Source organism: Nyctereutes procyonoides, unplaced genomic scaffold (assembly GCF_905146905.1).
Source record: "Nyctereutes procyonoides isolate TBG_1078 unplaced genomic scaffold, NYPRO_anot_genome, whole genome shotgun sequence".
NCBI classification, from domain to species: Eukaryota; Metazoa; Chordata; class Mammalia; order Carnivora; family Canidae; genus Nyctereutes; species Nyctereutes procyonoides.
In genome coordinates this window covers 17,519,848-17,543,426 of record NW_026575142.1, presented here as the reverse complement: position 1 = coordinate 17,543,426, position 23,579 = coordinate 17,519,848, and the positions used below count along the sequence as shown (strand labels likewise).

General features: G+C 37.3%; 1 protein-coding gene across 1 annotated transcript; it reads right to left on the bottom strand.

Moving 5' to 3' along the window:
- Positions 1-3,298: 3,298 nt before the first annotated feature.
- SPC25 (SPC25 component of NDC80 kinetochore complex) lies at positions 3,299-16,560 on the bottom strand. The gene is made up of 7 exons (XM_055307665.1): positions 16,433-16,560; positions 15,508-15,661; positions 15,336-15,401; positions 9,823-9,969; positions 9,271-9,375; positions 5,921-6,019; positions 3,299-3,589 (listed from the first exon to the last, which is right to left on the bottom strand). Exons 2-7 carry the CDS (start codon positions 15,644-15,646, stop codon positions 3,465-3,467), a joined length of 681 nt encoding a protein of 226 aa, XP_055163640.1. The 5' UTR covers positions 15,647-15,661; positions 16,433-16,560; the 3' UTR covers positions 3,299-3,464.
- Positions 16,561-23,579: the final 7,019 nt, after the last annotated feature.

Sequence of the window (23,579 nt, the reverse complement as noted above, 5' to 3'; positions counted from 1 at the left end):
AAATAATAGTAGAAAACCTCCCTAAATCTGGGAAGGACACAGACATTCATATCCAGGAGGCACAGAGAATTCCCATAAAAATCAATGAAAGCAAGCCAACACCTAGACGTATTCTCATTAAATCTTCAAAATTTAATGATAAAGAAAAAAATCTTAAAAGCAGCAATAGGGATGCCTGGGTGGCTCAGTTGGTTGAGCAGCTGCCTTTGGTTCAGGTCATGATCCCAGGGTCCTGGGTTGAAGTCCTGCAGTGGGCTCTCTCTGCTCAGTGGGGAGACTGCTTCTCCCTCTCCCTCTGCCTGCCACTCCCCCTGCTTGTGCATTTTCTGTCAAATAAATTAAAAAATAAAATCTTAAAAAAAACTGGCAGCAAGACAATAGAAGTCTTTAACTTGCAAGAGAAATCCATAAAGCTAACTGGACATTTCTTAACAGAAACTTGGCAAACCAGAAGAGAGCAGCATGATACATTCGAAGTGATGAATGGGAAAATCTGCAGCCAAGAACACTCTATCCAGCAAGGCCATCATTCAGAATAGAAGGAGATAGTTTCCCAGACAAAAACTAAATGAGTTAATGAACATTAAGTCAGCCCTGCAGGAATATTAAAGGGGACTGTGAGTGCAAGGGAGAGACCAAAAGTGATGAAGACAAGAAAGGATCAGAGAAAATCTCCAGAAACAAGTAATAAAATGGGAATAAATATGTATCTATCAATAATTATTTTGTAAATGGACTAAATGCTCCAATTAAAAGACAAAGGGTGTCAGAATGGATAAAAACAAAACGAAGTCATCTATATGCCGCCTACAAGAGACGTATTTTAGACCTAAAGACATCTGCAGATTGAAAATGAGGGGATGGAGAAACATATATCATGCAAATGGATATTCAGAGGAAACCAGAATAGCAATACTTATCTGGGACAAATTAGACCTTTTTGTTCTTGTATTGTTTTTATCCTGCTTTGGTATTGGAGTGATACTGGCTTATAGAATGACTTTGAATGTGTATTTCATTATTTGTAAGATTCTAATAAATATTTTAATAAATGTTTCAATATTTTTTTAATGTTTGGTAGAATTTACCGGTGAAACCATGTAGTCTTGGGCTTTTCAGTGCTAGGAGATTTTCATTCCTAATTTAACTTTCATTCTTGTTATTGGTCTAAGATTTCCTATTTCTTAGATTCAAGATTCATGCATGATTCAATCTTGGTAACTTGTGCATCTTTAAGAATTATCTGCTTTTTTTCCCCTAAATTAACTGATTTGTTTATAGTAATCTGTTATCACACTAAGTATTTCTGTGGCATCTGCTATATTATTTTTAGTTTTCATTTTGGGTTTTCTTTTCTTTTTTTTTTTTTCTTAGCTTAAAGCATTGCCAATTTTTTTTTTTTTAAACTGGTCCTTATTTCCAGTGTTATGTTATTGCTTATTTTGGTCTCTATTCTATTTATTTCTGATTTTTATTATTTGCTTCCTCTACTAAATTTGCTATTTCTTCTTTATCTAGTTCCTTGGAGTATAATGTCATTTATTTGAGCTTTTTTCCCTTAATACAAGCATTTATAGGATAAATTTCACCTATCATCTGCTTTTGCTGCATCTCACTGGTTTTGGAATTTTTTTTTTTAAGATTTTATTTATTTATTCATGAGAGACAGAGAGAGGCAGAGACACAGGCAGAGGGAGAAGCAGGCTCCATGCAGGGATCCTGATGTAGGACTCAATCCCGGGACTCTGGGATCATACCCTGAGCCAAAGGCAGATCCTCAACTGCTGAGAAACCCAGGGGTCCCATCTTTTTTGTTTTGACATATTTTGATTTGAGGTTTGATTTCTTATTTGGCCCATTGTTTGTGTATTAGTATGTTGTTTAATATTTAATATTAAAGAAATAAAATAGTAGCACACATTCCAATCTCTGGGGCAGTTCATTAGCCTTTATCTCTGCAGAGAGAACACCAATGGTTCCTAAAAGCTGGTCCGCACACTGGGATGGGTCAGTGACAACATTCTCACCAACCTGTAGCATTCTTCTCATATAAATTCTGCTATATCATGGTGAGCAAGCTCTGAGCCAAGTACTAGGCACAAGAGGGAACTGAGGGGAAGTGCTCTGAAACTCTCTTCCTTCCAGATAACTGACTGGAAAAATCCGACTTTAGGGAGTAGCAGAAGGAACTGGAGGCATGGAGGCCATTGTTCCATGGCTTCTAGTTTTGTCCAAGATATCTTGAACCAGTATTATGTGACTTTCGTTATAGACAGCATACCTAAATACAACCAAATTCATGGAGTGCCTGATGGCTCAGTCAGTTAAGAATCTGCCTTTGGCTCAGGTCATGATTCAGGGTCCTGGGATCCAGCCCTGCATTGGGCACCCTGCTCAGTGGAAAACCTGCTTCTCCCCCTCCCTCTGCTGCTCCTCCTGCTTTGCTCTTTATAAAATAAAATTTTTAAACAAAACAACTAAGTTCACAAGTAAAGGATAGTGACAAAAAGAGAATCTTATAAGTTGACATTTAAACTCTAGTCTGGGGATCCCTGGGTGGCGCAGCGGTTTAGTGCCTGCCTTTGGCCCAGGGCGCGATCCTGGAGACCCGGGATCGAGTCCCACATCGGGCTACCGGTGCATGGAGCCTGCTTCTCCCTCTGCCTGTGTCTCTGCCTCTCTCTCTCTCTCTCTGTGTGACTATCATAAATAAATAAAAAAATTAAAAAATAAATAAATAAACTCTAGTCTGTGTTGAAAATTCCAAGATGGTACAACTTAAATCCAGACCACAATTAAACAGTATAAATGTTATAAAATGAAAATGGGATTGTAAATGTTCTACATTTGGGTTTTCAGAAACATGTCCTTTTTTGAGTATCTTAGTAGAACCCTGCCAACCTTCTTCTGATATTAAGGTTTGCCCTTTACTTTACCTATAGATTCCTTTTGGTGTGAGGAAAAAAAATACTCCCTCCTTTAGGATATTAGAATAATAGTAGATAGTAGTATTTAGTAGTATTTATTTTGCCAAGTACGTTTAAAACTTGCTAACCTTGGGTTGGGCCCACATTCCGAATTTTTTGGTATTACTACTCCATGACCTTAAAAAGCTTGGAAACCAGAGGCACAGGTCAGCTGTATAGCCATTCCCAGGCTAGCCTTTACACTACCCATGCCTGCCATTAAAAAAATATACATGCATGCATACACACACACACACACACACACACACACACATACACAGTATACTATCTTTCATTTTAAAAGAACACAATTGACTTTATAAACTTTATTTCTTAAGATTTTAATTAAAATAATTTAAAGAAATTACAAAAATACAAAGAAATTATAAGCAAACAATGGATAATGAGAATTCTTTTTAAAAGAGATACACGATGATAAAAAGAGAGATATGCAATAGGGAAGAAAAATAAAGTTTTTATACACTATTCATACATTCATTAATTATAAACCATAGCCATAAAAGCTTTCCGAACATTGGCAAGAAAAGCCGAGAAATTGTTGGTCTTCCTTACATTCTCTTGAAATTGTGCCAGGCACTCAAGATGAGGAGAACTATCTGACACTAGAAGAAAAAAGAAGATAATTTGAATGAGACTTTTTTATGGAGAAGTGTTTCTAATTTAGATGCTTTCATCTGATTCAAATCATTTCAATTCCATTTTACTGAAATGCTTTGAGCACAGAATAATAGATACACTAGATTTTCATATCCTATCTTTTGGACCTGTTCTTTGTTTAATCTCTAAATATTAAAATCTTAAGTACTATAATCTTACTTTAAATTTAAACAGATGGTAGTCAAGGGATTGAAGAGCTTAGTGATGAAGAACAGAATGCCACTTCCCAACATCTTTCTGTAAGTTTTGCTTTACCTAAAGTGTTTTAACAGGTGAGTTGTTTTTTTAAACCATTAAATCAGTTTTCTCTCTAAACCTTTGGTTTGACTTCTAGTTTCCATTCATTAGATCAAAACAAAAAGAACTTTCAATGTCAACTTTTAGTAATTTAGAATTATGGGAAAAAATTTAGACTTTTGTAATTTTTCGTTAGGAAATGTTATTGTGGGACACCTGGGTGGCTCAGTTGGTTAAGCATCTGCCTTCGGCTCAGGTCGTGATCCCAGGGATCTGGAATGGAGCCCCACTTTGGGCTCCCTGCTCTGCTTCTCCTTCTCCTGCTGCCTGACACTCCCCTTGCTTGTGCTCTCTGTCAAATAAATAAAATCTTAAAAAAAAATGTAATTGCTATTCTAAAAGTGATATTTATAGGGTTTAATTAATCAAATGAGACACAAAGTCACAATAACAGTATGGCGGCTTTCACATGTAGTTATACAAAATGATACATCTTGGGAGCAAATCCCCAGTGAGGGTTGTCAAAGGAAAGGAATGATCCAGCTTTCTCTCCCAACAATTTGGTCCTTTGTCCAAGGAGAAGAAATTCAATCATGTCAGATTTCCAGTTCTTGGCCTAAGACTGCTTAGGAAACAAGGACCATGACCACAAGAGAAAGAATAGCAAGGAGCACTTGGTTCAAAATCACACAGTAGATCCTATTTTAATACACTATCAAATACTGTGATACTATGTAGAGCAAGAGAGATTATATACAATTTAGAGAACAATACAAATCTAGGTATGTGGTTTTTGGGTTTTACTCTTTATTTTTTTTTTTTTTTTATTTTTAAAGATTTAATTTATTTTTGAGAGATAGAGAAAATGAGCACAACCCTGGGGAAGGGTAGAGGGAGAAGCAGTTTCCCCACTGAGCAGGGAGCAGATGTGGGGCCTGATTCTAGGACCCTGGGATCATGACCTGAGCGGGGGTCGCTTAACCAACTGAGCCACCCAGGCGCCCTGAGTTTGCTTTTTAAAATTTAGCAGTCATTAAAAGATATTTACTGAGAGAGAAAAAAAATCTGTATGTGAATTAGATTCCTAAAATATAGGGCAGCCCGGGTGGCTCAGCGGTTTAGCGCCAACTTTAGCCCAGGGCCTGATCCTGGAGACCCAGGATCGAGTCCCACATTGGGCTCCCTGGATAAGCCTATTTCTCCCTCTGCCTGTGTCTCTGCCTTTCTCTCTCTGTGTCTCTGATAAATTAATAAATAAAGTCTTTAAAAAAAAGTACATTCCTAAAATATAAATTCCATGAGGATGAGGAACAAGTCACCAGGGCATATGAGGGAGCCAACTCAGCAGTTCTCCTGAGTGTGTGTCTGCTCTAAATGTCTTAAGATGAGAACACAGGTCTAATGAGCTAAGAACCATTTTCCTGAATTCCAATAAATGAAAAATTACTTTACAAGGGGTATTAGAAGAATAAAAAAGAGATATATTTCCATTCTCTTCTTGCTCTCCCTACTATCAATCATATATATTTCCCATAAACTGATGACCTCCTGGCCTGCTGGAGAATCAGTAAGTGAGCTAAATTATCAATGTGTGGGATTTTTCAGGAGAGGGTAATATTTCTTAAATTGATTTTTGGGAAGATAAATTATCACATTCTAATGACTTACCATTTGCTTTTAAAATCACTTACTTGAATAAATTATAATATTCACATTTACATAGTTTTAGCTTTTATAGCTTTAGCTTTAAGTTCTCTAAAAGGATGATTCATACTTGTGTATGAAATGCAGTGATCTGTGGTCTTTAAGACTTTTCTGCCACTGTGGCACTATGCTATCCTGAAGAGAAAGATCCCACCTAATAACTATAAATCAAAGTGACACTCACAGCCTTTAGAAGGCACTATCCCATGAGGTGAGACTGGCAAAGAAAGCACTACCTTGTGGGAATTACTTTCCTTCACATTACTTTATATGCAGAATTAGTAACATTTGGGGATGCTGATCTTAAATACCAGTTAAGAGATAGGAATACATGCCTTCATACTCCTTTGCTTCATTTAGGTGGAGGGAAAACATAAATGGGTTCTCTGGATGCTTCGGGTCAATATTAGTGAATATGAACTGCAATTTATCACCTGAAAAGAGAGATTAAAAATTATTTGGTATGAGAACATTTTATTGTGTCAAGGCTCTCAGTGGAAGTGAGCTTTTTCACCTCTATCCTTAATATCCAGACTGATAAATAAGTAAATAAATAAATAAATAAATAAATAAACAGACTTAACCAAGCCTCCAAACGCACAAGTTACAAATTAGTTTTGAATGAATTGTAGTTTAAATATGATTTTTAAAAGCACGTGTAACAAAAGAAAAGAACTGATAAATTTGACTTCATCAAAATTAAAAACTTTTGTCCTTCAAAGGGTATTAGTGACAGAGTGAAAAGATAACCCATAGAATGGGAGAAAAATATTTGGAATCATATCTCTAACATGGATTTAATATATAGGATATATATTTTTAAAACAACTGAACTAAAAGAAAAGCAACCCAACTCAAAAATGGACAAAGGACTTGAATAGGTATTTCTCCAAAGAATAGATAAAAGTGCTCAATAAGCACATGGAAAGATGCTCACCACCACTAATCACTGGGGAAATGCAAACCAAAACTACAATAAGATATAATTTTACACCTACCAGGACAGCTATAACAAAACAAAACAAATCAAAACAAATAAAAGAAGAGTGTGGAAGAAGTCGTGGAGAAATTAGAACACTGCTGGCGGGGATGTAAAATGGTGGCACAGCTGTGGAAAACAGTTTGGCAGTTCCTCAAAAAGTTTACATAAAGAATTACAATATGACCCAGTAACTCCATTACAAGGTATATACTCAAAGAACTGAAGATGAGGACTCAGAAAGCTTTGCCAATATTTATACAGCATCCCTCACAGCAGCCAAAAAAGTGATAATAACGTGTTCACTGACAGATGACTAGATAAACAAAATATGGTATATTATTTGGTCATAAAAAGGAATGAACTTCTGATACATGCTACAACATGAATGAACCTTGAAAACATGCTAAGTAAAATAATTCAGATGCAAAAAAGCAAATACTATATGATTCCACCTATGTGTAATACTTAGGTGAATTTAGAGAGACAGGAAGATTAGAGATTACAGGGGCTGGGGGAGAAGGAGTAAGAAGTCATTGCTTAATGGGTACATAATTTTTGTTTAAAGTGATGAAGAATTCTGGAAATATGGTAACGATTGCACAGCATTGTGAATGTAATTAATGTCACTGAATTCTATCATTGAAAATAGTTAAAATGGTTAATTATATGTAATATAGTTTTACCAGAATAAAAATGTAGAGTTTATCTTACAACCTCAAGATCATGACCTGAGCCAAAACCACGAGTCCATCCCTTAGCTGACTGACTATGCCATCTAGGTGTCTCCACTAAGCTAGATTTTTTGAAGTGTTAATAACAATGGGAGGGATGCATGTCAAGTAAAAAAAAAAGACTTTATAAGACAGTGAAGGGTTTGATCTGGGTTCTCTTCTTTAAAAAACATTACTTCCTGATTTTGAGGGCTATGGGAAAGTTCTATCTATTTTTAAATCTAAAATAATTTTAAAGCTTTCTGGCTCAAAAAAGCACCTCAGGATAATAGTAAGTCCAGTGGATCAAAAACGCAGGGTCAGACCTTTTATTTCCCTCTAATCAAAAGGTTAATACTTTTTATTAAAAGCTTATTTCAGGGCAGCCCGGGTGGCTCAGTGGTTTAGCGCAACCTTGGGCCCAGGGCCTGATCCTGGAGATCTGGGATTGAGTCTCAGATTGAGTCGGGCTCCCTGCATGGAGCCTGCTTCTCCCTCTGCCTATGTCTTTGCCTCTCTCTCATGAATAAATAAATAAAATCTTAAAAATAAAATAAAATAAAATAAAATAAAATAAAATCTTTTTAAAAAAAAGCTTATACCAACAGATGGCAGGGTGGGGCAGAAACAAGCCTAGAAGATGTATGAAGAGCCCAGACAATGAAATGTAATTATGTAAACAGAATAATGTTTCCCTTTTCATTAATAATGAAATGAAATGGACTTCAAAATAAATGCTCCAATTATATCTAGTCAACTGCCAAAAAAAAAAAAAAACAAAAAAAAAACAAAACACAAACTTAAAAAAATACAATTCTGGCAAGAATACAATAAAATGGGTACTCTCTACATTGCAGAGAGGTGTGCATAAAAGAATTAATATGGCAGGCCTAACACTGCTATCATTAAGAATCTTAGAAAGGCCTGCTTGCAAGCTGGTCCTTGACTGGTTTGTTGGGGCCCCCCCAGAGAACCCCAGGCTTATAGAGTCACTAGGAGGACTCCCAGGACTCCCCAGAGGGTCATACTCAGGGCTAGGATTTATTACAGCAAAGGCTATATGGCAAAATCAGCAAAGGGAAAACCACTTGGGGTGAAGTCCAGGAAAAACCAGCACAAGCTGCAAGAGACTCTGCTGAGCTTCCCTGGTAGACAACACTTTACAAGTAATGTCACATTCAATGCTACAAGAATTAGGCACATCCTGTGTGACTCTGCTGGATTAAGATTCTTAAAAAATTATGCCTGAAGAAGTGTTTCTTTTTGATATCGCCCCAGTGCCTTTTTCGGGCTGATTTGGTTTTGTATCCTTTCTGCAATAAATCTGAGCTATGAATAGGACTATATGCAGAGTCCTATAACAAGTCCTTCTAAGGGAGTCACCACACCTGACAGTGATCACAGGGACTGAGATTCAACAGGGACTCACATTTAACACAGTGAATAGAGCTATAAATTGGCACATAAGCTACACATAATAGCCATCAAAATATTTATATACTTTAACCCAGTGATGGCTCTCTGGGAATTTCAATGGAAGTTATACAAAAGAAATGGAAAGTCTGTATTCACTTTAGTACTTCTAAAACTGAAAACAGGAAGAATCCAAATGTTAAGTTAGAAACAGACCTGTATTAAATGATAAAATATTTGATAAATTAAGATACATTAATGGAATGAATTCTTGCATCACCAGTTAAAAATTACCATATGAAAACTATAGCAACTGGGAAAATGCTAATCATATAATATCAGAACAAGGACAAAAATTATTTTCATGTTGGTAATCATGGCAAAAATACATTTATTGAAATAATGGATGATAAATAACCAAGGCACCAGTAATTGTTTGGGTGATAAAAATTTTTAAATTCTTTCCTATTTTCTAAAAAGGTAATAATGTTGTCATTGTTTTATTTGAAAATACTTTTAAAATTCTCTACTTAAGATACACCTTTCTAATCTCAATGTTTATTTACATTAATATACATACCATAAATTTTTCGAATTTCTAGTCCAAGTCGGTCTTTATATAAGTCTGCAGATTTCTGTAGTCTTTTCAACCTCTCTTCATTAGCTTTGTTAGCAGCAGAAATAGCTATGATTAAAAAAAAAAATACACATATTTGAATACAAAATTTTTTTAAACAAAGAGACTCTATATCATAAAGAATGTGCTTAATAGTTTCTGGCAGAGGATATGTGATCAATAACTTATTTGCATAAATTATACTATGGCTTCTCCAGATAAATCTCATTTAGTGAAACTGTCTTCCACTCTGCTTAATTAAGCTCCCATATCAATTGCAGTATGACTCTGGTTATATTAGAAATCCAAAGGACCTTTAAGTAAAACAAAAGAAAATAAAACCCACTTAGTTAACTTCACACAGCTTCCTTGCAGAAATGAGTGGCTGGCTATGCCCCTGAGGTATGCTATCATATTTAGTAATGAACTAGAGAGAAGGCAAGACAGAGAATTGTGACCCATCACCACTTTGACATTTAGGTTAATGTTTTAAAATGTGTACAATCAAAAACTTACTTTCCTTCTTCCTAGCATATTCTTCCTTAAGATCCTGAATATTTGCAGTCAGTACGTCCAGTTCTTGCTTTTTGTCTTTTACTTCAGCAACCAACCTTAACAAGTTCTCTTTTTTTTCTTGAATGAGGTTATTCTGCTTACAGATTTCTGTAAGAAGCACAAAGTATTAGCTAGAATATACTTTGCTCTCTAACATCTATCACAGTAAGAAATATTGACATTCATAAGATTAATAAAGAATGTTTTAATTGGTGTTTTCTAATGGTTCAAAAATTATGAGGAAAAGAAAAAATCCTTTTATTTTCTATTTGTTTGAAAATAAAAATGATCAGACAAAAAGTTTTTTTAAAATGAGAATACCAAAATAAATCAAGAAAACTAGATCATGACCATTGCAGCTCTGTTCTTCAAATAAATATATAATAAAGCTTACCACCAAAGACAACCAAAATCTGAACGTTTTTACACAGTGCTTTAAAGAAACAGTTCATTCTAATGCTATGTCAATGATTCTGGAAGATACCAAAGACAGAAAGAAGTGAAGGAAAAAGGCTGGGAGATGGAGTAAGAAGGATGAAATCTTATTTACACTGGTAACAAACAAAACATCCAGAAATAATCTAGATCAAGAAATATGTAGGCCCTGTACAAAAAAAGGGCAAAACCTCTCCAAGACATATATTTGACCTGGATGTATGGAAATGACATTTTATGCTTCTAAATGACATCTATAAAGATGTTAATGTTTTCCAAATTCATTTCTATATTTAATGGAGTCCCAATGGAATTTGGAGGGAAGGGATAGGGAGGGTCTAACAAAAGTAATTATAAAATTTATCTGATGAATACACAGGTGAGAACTGTTAAGGAAATATGGTAATAATAATAATAAGCGTCCGGCAGCCTGGGTGGCTCAGGGGTTTAGTGCCGCCTTTGGCCCAGGGCGTGATCCTGGAGACCTGGGATCGAGTCCCACGTTGGGCTCCCTGCATGGAGCTGCTTCTCCCTCTGCCTGTGTCTCTGCCTCTCTCTCTTTGTGTCTCTCATGAATAAATAAATAAATAAAATCTTTAAAAATAATAATAACAAGGGGCTTGTCCTATCAAATTTAACATCTGTGATTAGAACACTTTTAATACAATAGTGGGATACCAGCTGAAGAAATGACACATAGCTTAAACAAAAAGGCATTACCAAACACTGGTATGTTTAGGAAATTAATATGAAAAATGAAATATCATAAATTAAGTGGGTAGATAGTTCCCGAACTGTGTTGAAATCCAAAATCCAAAAAACAAAAAAAAAAAATCCAAAATCCATATTTTAGGGGATCCCTGGGTGGCTCAGCAGTTTAGCGCCTGCCTTTGGCCCAGGGTGCGATCCTGGGGTCCTGGGATCGAGTCCCACGTCTGGCTCCTGGCATGGGGCCTGCTTCTCCCTCCTCCTGTGTCTCTGCCTCTCTCTCTCTCTGTCTATCATAAATAAATAAATAAATAAATCTTTAAAAAATTCCATATTTTATTAAATTTTTTATTTTATTAAATATTTAAATATAAAATGAAATCTTGCAAAACCTTAAAAGGCAGTATCTGAATATAAAATTAATTCTCCAAGGAAAGATCTTTTTACTCAAAGGCAAAAAGAAATCAAAGAGAAAGACATAAAACCAGCTACATAAAAGTTAATAAGTGGGCAAAAAAACCTCACCTTTGATTCAAATAAGCATTAAATTCTACTATATGCTAGGAACTTTGTTCAACACCTTATATTGCTATAAATTTACTTTAATTTTACTATAATACATTTTGTCAGTCTAATTTAAAAGAGGAAAAGGGCTCAGCAGTTGACTAATTTGCCCAAAGCTTTATTTGCTGGGGTACAATAAATAGTAAGACCTGAATTCAAACTCAGGACTTAACTTCAAAAGCCAAGTGTTCTTAATCTAGAGAAGACACAAATATAAATCCCTAAGACAAAAACAGACAAAGGAATAACAGAGGAAATGTAGACTGCAGATGGTTGATAAATATGAAAGACAATTTAACATAACTAGTAATGAAGGAAATGCAAATAAAGCAGTAACATATCAATTTTCATTTATTACAACAATGTTTACAAAAATAATAGCTAGTGTTAAGAAGAATGCAAAATACTAGAATCCTTGTGGCATATTTTTTTTTCCTTGTGGCATATTTTTGACATCGCAAAACAAGTCTTAAGGATATTCATCTCCTTTGATTATTTCATTTTTACAAGTCACCTTAAGAAAACAAGATGTGTGCAAGTATTTATATACAAAAAATTTTCAGTACTATTTATAATGGTGAAAACTGAAAACATCCTAAATGGCTAACGAATACATTCTTAAAAAATAAATATGGCATATCAATAAGGTGGAATATTTTCAAGGAATTTAGTAATATGGGAAAATACTCTAAAGAAAAAAAAAGTTATATAGACTCCATGAACAAAATGATGTCAAATATACATAGTACATGAAAAAGAAAAAAAGTATGTCATTTTGTTAAATGTGGTTCTCAACGTTTGATAATTTGTTTACATTTCTGTATTTTCCAAGAATCTGGACATGATCATATATGATGTCAAGCATAATTTAAAAATAGACATTTTATCAGAATTACCAGAAAGAAAAATGCTTTTAAAAAGAAATTCAATTTAAACTAAAACCAAAACCAATTCAGCCATTTCTTCCCCCAACCTCTGCTTCTGGCAACCCCCAATATGTTCTGATATGATATTTATGTATCATTTAATAGTTTAAAAGTTTCCATATTATTATTATTATTGGATACTCTAACCCTGCAAAGTAAATAAATGGGGCAGCCATTATTATCCTTATTTTACAACAGTTGCCAAAGTTGCAATTTGACCAACATCCTTGGGTGACAACTGGGGAGTCAGAATGTAACTGGGACCTCTGGACTTTAAATATGCATCTCTTCTGTCATACAACATAGTTAATTTTTGTTTCACTAGCATTTTTCTATAGCAGCCATTCTGTAAAACAGTATGGAGTTTCCTCAAAAAATTAAAAATAAAACTACCATATGATCCCATAATTCCACTTCTGGGTGTTTATCAGAGGAAAATGAAAACTAACTCAAAAAGATATCTGTACTCTCGTGTTTAGTATTTACAATAGCGATAAAGAAACGACCTATGTGTCCAACGACAGATGAGTGGATAAAGAAATTGTGGTATATACGCACATACGTATGTACACAAAATGGACTAAAGAAAGAAAAGAAAGAAAGAACGAACCGTATGGATTTGTGCCAATACAAACGTAAGGGCTCGTGATGTTGCATCAACTATTACTTTATGTGTATGGAGTCAGCTGTCTCTTTTATTCTCTAAGGCAGGTATTTCAAACTTTCACTACTACTCATTACAGAAACCTTCCCTTGGATTTTCCTTCCACATGGAAATGTTGTTTTACGATATACTGGAAAGAACACACAATTTGGCTACAAACCTGGACCTGGTATCTATCAAATGTCTGACCTTAGCCATGTTTCTTAACCTCAGTGAGCTTCAATTTCTTCATCTGAAAAAAAGGAATAATTTCTGTCTTGTAAGGATCCTTCTAAGGATTTCATTTTATTTTTTTTTAAGATTTTATTTATTCATAGAAACACAGAGAATGAGAGGCAGAGACATAGGCAGAGGGAGAAGCAGGCTCCATGCAGAGAGCCTGACATGGGACTCGATCCAGGGTCTCCAGGATCACGCCCTGGGCTGCAGGCGGCGCTAAACTGCTGCACCACCGGGGCTGCCCGGATTTCAGGATTTTAGAGGCTGGTCCATAGTAAATGCCTCTCACTTTGAACAAATGATCTCCCTCCTTGTGATAAATAGAAGGAACAGATGCTCCAGGTGGGCCAGAATTTTTGGCTAATTTGTTCTCTCCAGTATCTTCCTGGAAGGGTACCTGGCACATAGCAGCTGCCTAACAAATATGTGGTGAGTAAATGAATTCCCTCAAGCTTGCCTACTCCTCAACTGTATCATGCTAAGCAAGTATCAGCCAAATATTCACTGAATTAATTAAAATTAAGTAAATTATATTTCGGTCCAAGTATAAACTGATTTTTAAAAGAAAAACAAGGGCAGCCCGGGTGGCTCAGCAGTTTAGCACCACCTTCAGCCCAGGGTGTGATCCTGGAGACCCGGGATGGAGTCCTACGTCGGTCTCCCTGCAGGGAGAGCCTGCTTCTCCCTCTGCCTGTGTCTCTGCTGTGCTCTCTCTCTCTCTCTGATCTCTCATTAGTAAATAAACAAAATCTTTTAAAAAAATTAAAAAGAAAAAAGAAAAGAAAACAATTGGGATGCCTGGGTGGCTCAGTGGTTGAGCGTCTGCCTTTGGCTCAGGTTGTGATCCCAGGGTCCTTGGATCCAGTCCCACATCGGGCTTCCTGGGGGGAGCCTGCTTCTCCCTCTGCCTGTGTCTCTGCCTCTGTGTTTCTCATGAATAAATAAATAAATTTTTTAAAAATAAAAACAATTGATAATGCTTTTAGATTTCAAACTATTTAGAGCACATTTTCACTATGGGTAACCTTTAAGAGCACAATGAGACTCACAATAGTAAAAACTGAGAGTTTCAAACTTCTCTTTCTAATCCCAGCAATTCTACAAACTAAGGATGTTTACACACACACACACACACACACACACACACACACACACACACATGGTTTTCCTTTCTGCTTGTGGTTACAGAGGAAATGAGGGAAGCAGTACATGGGCAAGGAAGCTTCAAGGCAGCTTAGAAAGAAAACACGGGTAAAAGTCTAGGGTAAAAGTCTAGCGTAAGAGCCTACCAGGGTTCCAAGATCAAATGCCTTCAGGGGCCAGATAATGAGTCAAGTGGGCAAAACAAAGCCAAAGAAACTACTGGGAATCATCGCAAAGAACACATGTGTAAAGACATTTCACTAATAGAGCTTAAAACATGGTGCCACGAAATTTAGCCTGTGGCCTATGATGGCAAGTCTGTGATCCGTGTGTAAAAATTCAATAAAACCTAAATATACACCATGAAACCCCTGGGGGTGGTATAAATGAGAGGGCAAGAACAACAAGAAAAAGATGGAGAAAAACCCTACTCCAGCTTCTGATTTCCAATGGGAAAACGAACTTGTTTTTCAAATAACTGGCATTCACACATCTCACAAGCATACTGACGAATGAGAAAAGAGACAGAAAACACAAAATGCAATGCTTATTTATATAACGTTCAAAAACACAGTACTAATACTAACTACTAACAGGTTAGCTCTGGAAGGTGAGAGAAGGTGAGAGAAGAAAAGAGTATACATGGGATGGTCTATTTCTCAAGCTGGGTTGTAGGTGCATAAGTGTCTATTAGCTTTTTACAGACGTGTATGTGTGTGTATATACAGACACACAACATTGTTTTACTTGGATGAGGGTTTGCATAAAGATGTTCCATCTAAAAAAACCTCTGTGATCTACAGTTTGTCACCTACGATTCTGATACTCCAGAAACATCTCAACCATTCGTTCTTCTTCCTTTAACTTCACAGACAACTTTTCTGAAAGAGAAATTAGAATTGAAGTTTCAGTTCAGCTGCAATAACATAAAAAAAAAAACAACAACAAGGACAACCAAACAGCATGTTACAAGCTGACTTCCGTTACCCGCACACGCTTTGATGGAGTCTTTGTAGGTCTCTCTCAGTCCCACCATCTGAGAGGAAGTGTCGCTGACGGTGCCTTTGAATTTACTCCAGAATTCATTGATGCTTTTATCAAACTGCGCCAGTTCGTCATCTGTCATTCTGGAAGAAAAATGCTACGAAAACAAATAGAACGTTGTATATCTTACGAGTTAACTGAAATCGGATCAGGCTCATATTCCAATCAAGCATATTTTGGCAGTTTGAGCTTTGCTAGAAAATACAGGCTTAGGTTTAACGGTTTAACTCCAGATACTCCAGGGCAGATCAAGCTCCCACCGCACTTCACTGCAGTTAAGAAGCAAGACTCTCCCAAGCAGCCCGGGTGCCTCAGCGGTTTAGGGCCGCCTTCAGCCCCAGGGCGTGACCCTGGAGACCCGGGATGGAGACCCACGTCGGGCTCCCTGCAAGGAGCCTGCTCCTCCCTCTCTGCGTCTGTCTCTCTTAAATAAGAAAATAAGCAAGGGTGGACACCATCACCTCCTGGGGACCTAACATGCAATTGCACAAGGACTCAGGACTGTAATTGCACATGACCTCAGGCCTGGATTCCCAAGTCCCAGGTGCAGGTCCCAGGTGGACGGCTCCTCTCACATGAAGCCTGCCTCTCCCTCGGCCGAGGACAGGCACAGGCCACCCGAACGCTCTGGGCCTCCGTGTCCTCTGCTGTCCGGCAAGGCCGTAACCTAAACCCATCCCAGTCCCCTGGAGCCTCCCGGGCCGGCCACAGACCTTGCCCTGGCCGCGGGCCTTGGGCCTCCTCGCCGCCCACCCCGCGAAGCTCAGCCGTGCAAACCATCTGAGCATTTCACAGCCCCGGTTCCCTGATCGCGACAAGCGGCCCCCACCTCCCTCCCTCGCCCTCTCCAGGAGGCCCCGCCACCTACCCACACAGGACCTCAGCCAATTCGAGCCAAAACCGGGCCTCCAGAACCAGGGCCTGCAGCCGCGCCGACTTTCCTTTTTCAAATTTCAGGGCGCCTTGCTCGTCCCGCCCCCCGGGCGTCCATTCGCCTTCGGATTGGCTGATAGCTATGCTCCTCACGAAGGGATTGGCTGAGCTGGCCCTCCGGCATTCTCGCGAAAAGATAGGGGAAAGTGCATTCTGGGATTTGTAGTTTTCTTCTGAGAGGCACATTCGGACTCTCAGCTCTGCTTCCCCCAAAGGGCTCGCCCCAGGACAAGTCTTTCATCAGTTTCAAATAATCTGCAATATAAATATTTAACTTTAATCTCATTCTGTTGCCAAGTATATACCCTCTTCTTTAACACTCCCTGTAGCTTAATTAAAAAACTGAAGCTAATAAAAATGCCATTGTTTAATCTGTTTTGTCATTTAATGACTTTTCAGTGGGCAGTGGTTGGAACATTACTGTTTATTGGCTTCTAATATGAACATTTCCAAGATCTAAGTCTCTGTTTTTGACCAGGTGAAACAAACAAACGAAAAAACAAAACAAAACAAAACAAAAAAACCCCAAAAAACCCACAGTACCTAGTACTGGTGTTCCTTAGCCCAGTAGAAACTCAATGACACAAAACTTTTTGTGGACAAGTTTCCTGGTACCTACCCTCTCTGATTAGTCTCTGTTGCAGATAAAAGTGAAAAGAAGCCAGAAGTAATTCAAAGTTTTTAACCAGGATATTTGTAAGAAGGGTGATGCTGTTGGCAGAATGGAAAACATCTTCTTGGGTGTGTTGGTGTGTTGGAGGAGGGTTGTTGCAGGGAGGTGGATTTTAGGGTGCTCAGTTAGAGAAGATATTGTTGGGAGATTTAAGTGTTAATATTCCATAGACGTGTTACTTCTCTAGTTAATTCAACAGTGGCTAACTGCTCCAAATCTGCAGTAAGATGGCCTGATTTTGAAATCCAGTCTCCATCGTTTACTAAATTTGACCTTGGGAAAGTTACTTGGCCTATTGGACCTCAGGTTCCTCATCTGTAAAGTGAGGGTAATAATAATAATAATAATAATAATAATAATACCTTCTTCCTTCATATACCCAATGTGGAGACTAAAAGAAATAATAAATGTAAATGCCTTAGAAGAGGTCCCCCTATAACGTAAGTCTCAAAATGATTTCTTGTATTTATGATTTTATACCCTACCTACTTAGTATGCAATAGATTGTCAAATTAAAAGACATATAAATAAAGCTTTAAATAAAATAAAATAATAAAAAAATAAAAATAAATAAATAAATAAAATAAAAATAAAATAAAATCTAAGTTGGCAAAGAAATAGAGAAATTCTTGCAATTGAGTACTCACATTACTTAAACAATGCATATGGCTCCCATTATAAGACTATCACACTACTTGTTGAATTATGATTTTGAGGAAACATGCACTCTGCTATGTCTGGATAAGAACAGAATACATCCCTTCCACCCAATCCAACTTGAATTAGTTAGTGGTTATTTAGCTTTATCCATTAAGCAATTTGCCAGTATTTCACAAATATAACAACTTTACTTTCAACACAATGGGTACTAAATTTCAAACAATAGTCTGAAAACAGTTTCAGTAATTACTTTAGGCCATAACTATTTCAAGGTAATAAATTATTTCCCCAGCTTGGTATAATGCTTGGACCATTTCTCTAATGCATTCCTGATAGAATCTGGCAAAGCACGACCAACCTATGAGCAAAATGGGGGAAAAAGGAGTTTATTAGCAAGACTTTGAGATATTTGCCACTGACACAAGGCTCCAACTATATCTCTTAGACTAAGGTGAACATCTTGCAGCTGACTCAATTTTCTGCCTTCTTTAGTGGATCACTCTTGCTATGTTGACTCCAATTATTAGTGGGTGGAAACATCCTGGTAGTCCTCAGAATAGATTCTTATGGTTTACAGAAGATCTTTTCTTTTCAACTCTTCCAGCTTCTCTAACAATATTGGGAGTGGGGGGGGGGGAGTGACTATGAGAACAATACATTGCTATCTTGCAGAACTTCAAACTAGAAGGAACTGGAATTCTATTAAAATCATCTGCTATATTCCTTAAGGACCAGAAAGAGGCACACGCTATTCAACTTAAATTTGCTAAAGGATGAACAAGAAAAAAGAAAAAAAAAAAAAGGATGAACAAGAAGCAGGTAAGTTGTACTGATCAGGAATTCCAAGTAAATGAAATTGTTCACTATTTTCAACCTTGATAAAGCTGAGGAAGAAAGGAAAAATAGGGAAAAACCCCACAGAGAATATGCACTTTAAAGAATGGGAAATATATATGGCTTGTATTATGGAGTTAAAATTATTATTTTCATCTCTGACCATAGCATGTTTGTGAAAAAGCCCTTGATTATAGGCCAAAAAGTCTTTACTACTATTTTCTTTCATTATCATTAAGGGTTCAAATACCAACAATAAAACATATGTGTAAATAACATGTTCTGGGGTACATGATATCGGGTGCTCTATCCTAAGAGCTAATTCAGATCAACTAAATCAGGACAAATTATCATCAACATTTAACACATCACAACATAAGTCAGCTTCCAGGCTAGGGACTATTATCAATAAGCTCAGATATATAGTTTGCTATAATATCTCATTTCACAGATATTTGTCCAAGGACGTCTGATTTCTGGTAATATTTATCTTAAAGCAAAATTGTATCTATTGACATTTCATAACTTGAGCTGAGTGTATAATGGTGCTCATTTCTAGGGTTTTCACTGGTCCAGATTATCGAATACAATACTTAACAAGAATAATGGAGTGGTGCTGACTGGACCACCAGCTTGATGAATTACTTACTGGACTTTGGACTAGGGCAAATGGTTTTCCCACTTATGCGCAGACTTTAGGGCAACTCCTAGGTGTTCATTGTCTTTTGTTCTTTCTCAGGGATCATCACCAACCAAGGAATGAGGGAGAAACTTTTGTCTCACTTGTCAAAATGTTCCTCTCTAGAACAGGTGAATGGTTTCTCTCTATACCACCAATCATAGCTAGAAACAACCAGCTTTCTTTCTGCTTAGCACCGCTTCCTCAGCTTTAAAAAGGGAAAAGCAGAAGCTCCCCCATTACATCCCCATACAACACCACTATCCTCACTATCACCATACATACCTGCCTTTCATTTCAACCCAACCAGGAGTTTTGGGATCTCTATTATGTGCCATTATTGAGCTTCTAAACCATTATCTGGGATATATGGGTAGGGTGGGGAGTAGGAAGTAACCACATATTTCCAGTTTAGAGGTGTTTCTGAGCCATAATTATAGGAGCCTTGGTCAGACTGATTGAAAATTCCATTGCTCCTTCTCTGAAAACTTGTTTCTTCATCCAGTGGGCAAAGGGTCATGGGGTATAAGAAGAAAGGTCATCATCCCCTATGGCACATACCTTTGCTGAGTAGATACCTTCCATCGTGGGGACAGAGCTCAGTATTAAAATGAGCAATACCATGGTTAAAATGAAAAGTTTTCCACTCTTCTGGATATAAGGATTCCTTTATGACATATTCATTTATACTGAACTCCCAAAATACTAGTACCTGTACTTTTAATATCTGTTCACTGAGAAAATTAAAAATGATTAAAAGTTACTATGAATCCAGAAGTGAGGAAAACTCTTTGGGAAGATTCCAGATTAAGAACAGGTAAGAGAAAATCCTTATATTTGAAAGACTCTTGGACAAAAACTTTAAATTCTCTAGATCTCTGCATGGCCTATGTCAGGAGTCACTGGAAAAGATGATTCAAGAAAATGCTTCTTCTGATGATTGCTATGATCAAAGCACAGTATACTCAAACTGGAGTCAACCTTTAGTGCCAGATTCCACCTGGGACTTTTCACTTCCTCCCCAAAATTTCAAAAAGGGCTAGGACTTCCAGTATGATGGAGTGAAGAAGTGATCAAATCCTTTCCCCCAAAAAGTAACTATAAAACTGGGCAAAATGATCAAAAACAACCATTTTAGTGTCCTGGGAATTAACCACAGGCTTACAGCAAACTAAGAAGCATTTGTTCAGGGAAAAAAAAATGCTCAAAAACATTTTTTAAGTGAAAGAAGTCAGAGACAAAAGGCTACATGTTATGCAACTCTCTTTGCATTAAATATCCAGATAAGGCAAATTCACAGAGACAATTTAGTCTTTGCTTGGAGCTGAGAGTAGAAGCAAACATTAACTGCAGGAGGGCACAAGGGAACATTCCACAGTGATGGAGACATTCTAAACGGCTTTGTGGTGATGGCTGCACAACTCCATAAATTTACTACAAATAACTGTACACTGTATATTTACAATGGTGAATTTTATGATACATAAACTATCTCTCAAATTGTCTGTTTATGCCTCAAAAATTTTTTTTAAAGACTTATTTATTTATTCATGAGAGATACAAACTGAGAGAGAGAAGCAAAGACATAGGCAGAGAGAGAAGCAGGCTCCCTGTAGGGAACCCAAGGCGGGACTCGATCCCAGATCCTGGGATCACGACCTGACCTGAAGGCAGGCGCCCAGCCGCTGAGCCACCCAGGTGTCCCCGTCAAAATTGTTAAAATAAAAAAATATGAAGGATGTCAGCACTTCAAAGAAAAGAAAGTGTACATTTTCCAAATACACAAAAGACATTCCACATGGTGATAAAGATTCAGTAAAATTTGAGAATAAATACAGGAGGTATTCTTTAGGTCATCTAAAAATGGGAACCCAGGTGCAAAGTGTCTTAACTCTACTATGAAGAAAATGAGTAGTACTGCCCATGGGCCACTCTGTTGGATCCTTTGGTGATCCAAGAAAAAATTTATGAATGTATAATTCATGATCATTTCTAGAAAAGAATGTACAATGAGACAAGTGGAGGGGGCACCTAGAAGACTGATAGCCGGGTCACTTATAATAGTGTCACCATGGAATGCCAATATCCCCAGAATCCTAGCCGGAATGGAAGTAATTATTTTCCGAAAGTCACTAGGGTCTCAACTCAGTCTGAAATAAATCCATTTTACATTACAAGGTGACACTGGAGAGATTTCAAATACAAGTTATTTTACAGCAGGCAGATAAGCTTGTAGTAAAAAGGATAATGACCATGCACAAAAACATAAAGGTCAATGACTCCAAAATATGGTTTTGTTTACTACCACTGCACCAGTGACACAGCTAAAGTCAAGTATCTCCAAATGATTTTGAACTGCAATGAGCACTATACCCCAGAGATGAATGAATGGTTCATCTTATGATAAGAATATATCTTGTGGTTATATATTTGGCATGCAGAGCATATTTAAAGAAATTCTAGCCTCTATCCTACAGGTTTGCAATCTAAGTAAAACAGGCAGGATTTGCTGCCTGTTTGCCAATGGAAACCTCAGGAAACCCTAAATGAATCAGAGTAAGAAAGTTTTGGAAAGAACTGGAATTATTCAACTATTGGAATTTGCTGAAAGAAGGCAACAGTACAGAGCTTTGAGACTGGCTATAGTATTAAAAGATTTTTAAAAAGTCATTCAGACAAGTAAATCATGCTGGGGAGATTGGAGTACTGAAGATACCTCTGAAGAAACAGGACATGAGAGGATCCTGGGCATAGGCATCATGGAAATTAGATGGGATTCCAGTAAACCTTATGCTGTACTTAACTCCTTTGGGTCAGGACTTCCACTGAGAATCTTATGAAACCATGGCCTTCTTCCAAGTAATGTGCACATGCACTAATATTTTGCATATGATTTCAGAAAGTTTGATGGCTCTAAATAGGTCAAATTGAGGTCATGGACTCTTGGCCTTGTGGCCAAAGAGATTCAACTAATATTAAAACCAAATTACACACTCTTAAAGATTTCTCCCACTCAAAAGTGCTTTAACTGGCACACTAGAGTTCTAGTCCTTGAAGAGAACATGGAGGAATTAACCTGAGAGTTCCATCACAGCAGGAAGAAAAGGTCTTGATCCTGAAGGGCATGGTGGCTGTGCAATTTTCTGAAGACCTTTATTATGCGGAGGACAGCTGGCTTGATTCTAAAGATGCAGTGGTGAACAGTTTAGATTTGGCTCTGCTCTCTTGAAGTTGTCTTTGTTCTCAGGATACTGGGGAAGTCTGTGACTAATTCTTAGACTGAACTTGGTAAGTATTTAGCATAAAGAAGTGGGAGGATGGATTTAGCAGGAGAAAGAGATAGAAGGGGAGAGAAAGGAAGGAGAGAGTAAAGGGAGGGAGGGAGGAAAAGGCAGAGTGCAAAGGAGAAGTAACAGAATACTGTGTATAAAATTGAAATTCTTTCACTTTGTCCTACTTCTACCCTGCTCAAGGATTTCAGGATTGGAGGCCAACTCCACTTCTACAAACTATTTGGGAAAATAAGAATAATGAATGTTAATTATAGTTAATATTTTTTGAGTGTTTACCATGGGTTTTAATAAAAGAGAAAGAGACTGAGAGAGAGAATGGAAAAGAGATTCCAAAGGAAGGAAACAAAAACACATCAAATCTGCCTCTATGGGGATGAAGGTGGAATAATACAAACTCCAAATAAGGGACCTGAGGAAAAAATGCCTTAGGGTAGAAGTTGAAACAGTAATATAAGAAAGGGTCTCCTACACACAAGACACACAGGAGGGGTATGACACCTTCTATCATCATTCATCATTCATTCAGAGATGAATTAAGATGGAGCTTCTACAATTTGATGTGTATACAAACCACACAGGAAGCTTACTAAAATGCACATTTCTGGACCTCAATCCCAGAGAGTCTGATTCCATAGTCTGGAGTGGGCCTGGGAATCTATATGCAGGTGGCAGGAAGCAGGTGGTCCATAGACCACACTTTGAGAAACACAACTTCAAAAGGAGAAGGAGAGATGAAGATCTACCCTTTTTTGGACCTTGGATTGCATAGGTTAGACATGGCTTTGTTCCATCATTTGATGAACTGATTTGGAACAGACCTTAATCCTAACAACCTTGACTTTGAAATGACTCAGTGTATGAGGCACACTCTGTTATTGAAGGGAAAAGCTCTTCTTGAAAATTATTAGTACCATAAAAGAACCAACTCCTGCCTCTATCTCTC

Bases quoted from the DNA above. Each gene is read 5' to 3' on its own strand.
- SPC25 (XM_055307665.1), bottom strand. From the start codon at position 15,646: ATGACAGATGACGAACTGGCGCAGTTTGATAAAAGCATCAATGAATTC. The intron at 9,970-15,335 runs GTAGGTGACAAA...TGCTTCTTACAG, and splicing joins GTTTCTGGAGTATCAGAATC to AAATCTGTAAGCAGAATAAC. The intron at 6,020-9,270 runs GTATGTATATTA...CTCTCTTTTCAG, and splicing joins AGAAATTCGAAAAATTTATG to GTGATAAATTGCAGTTCATA.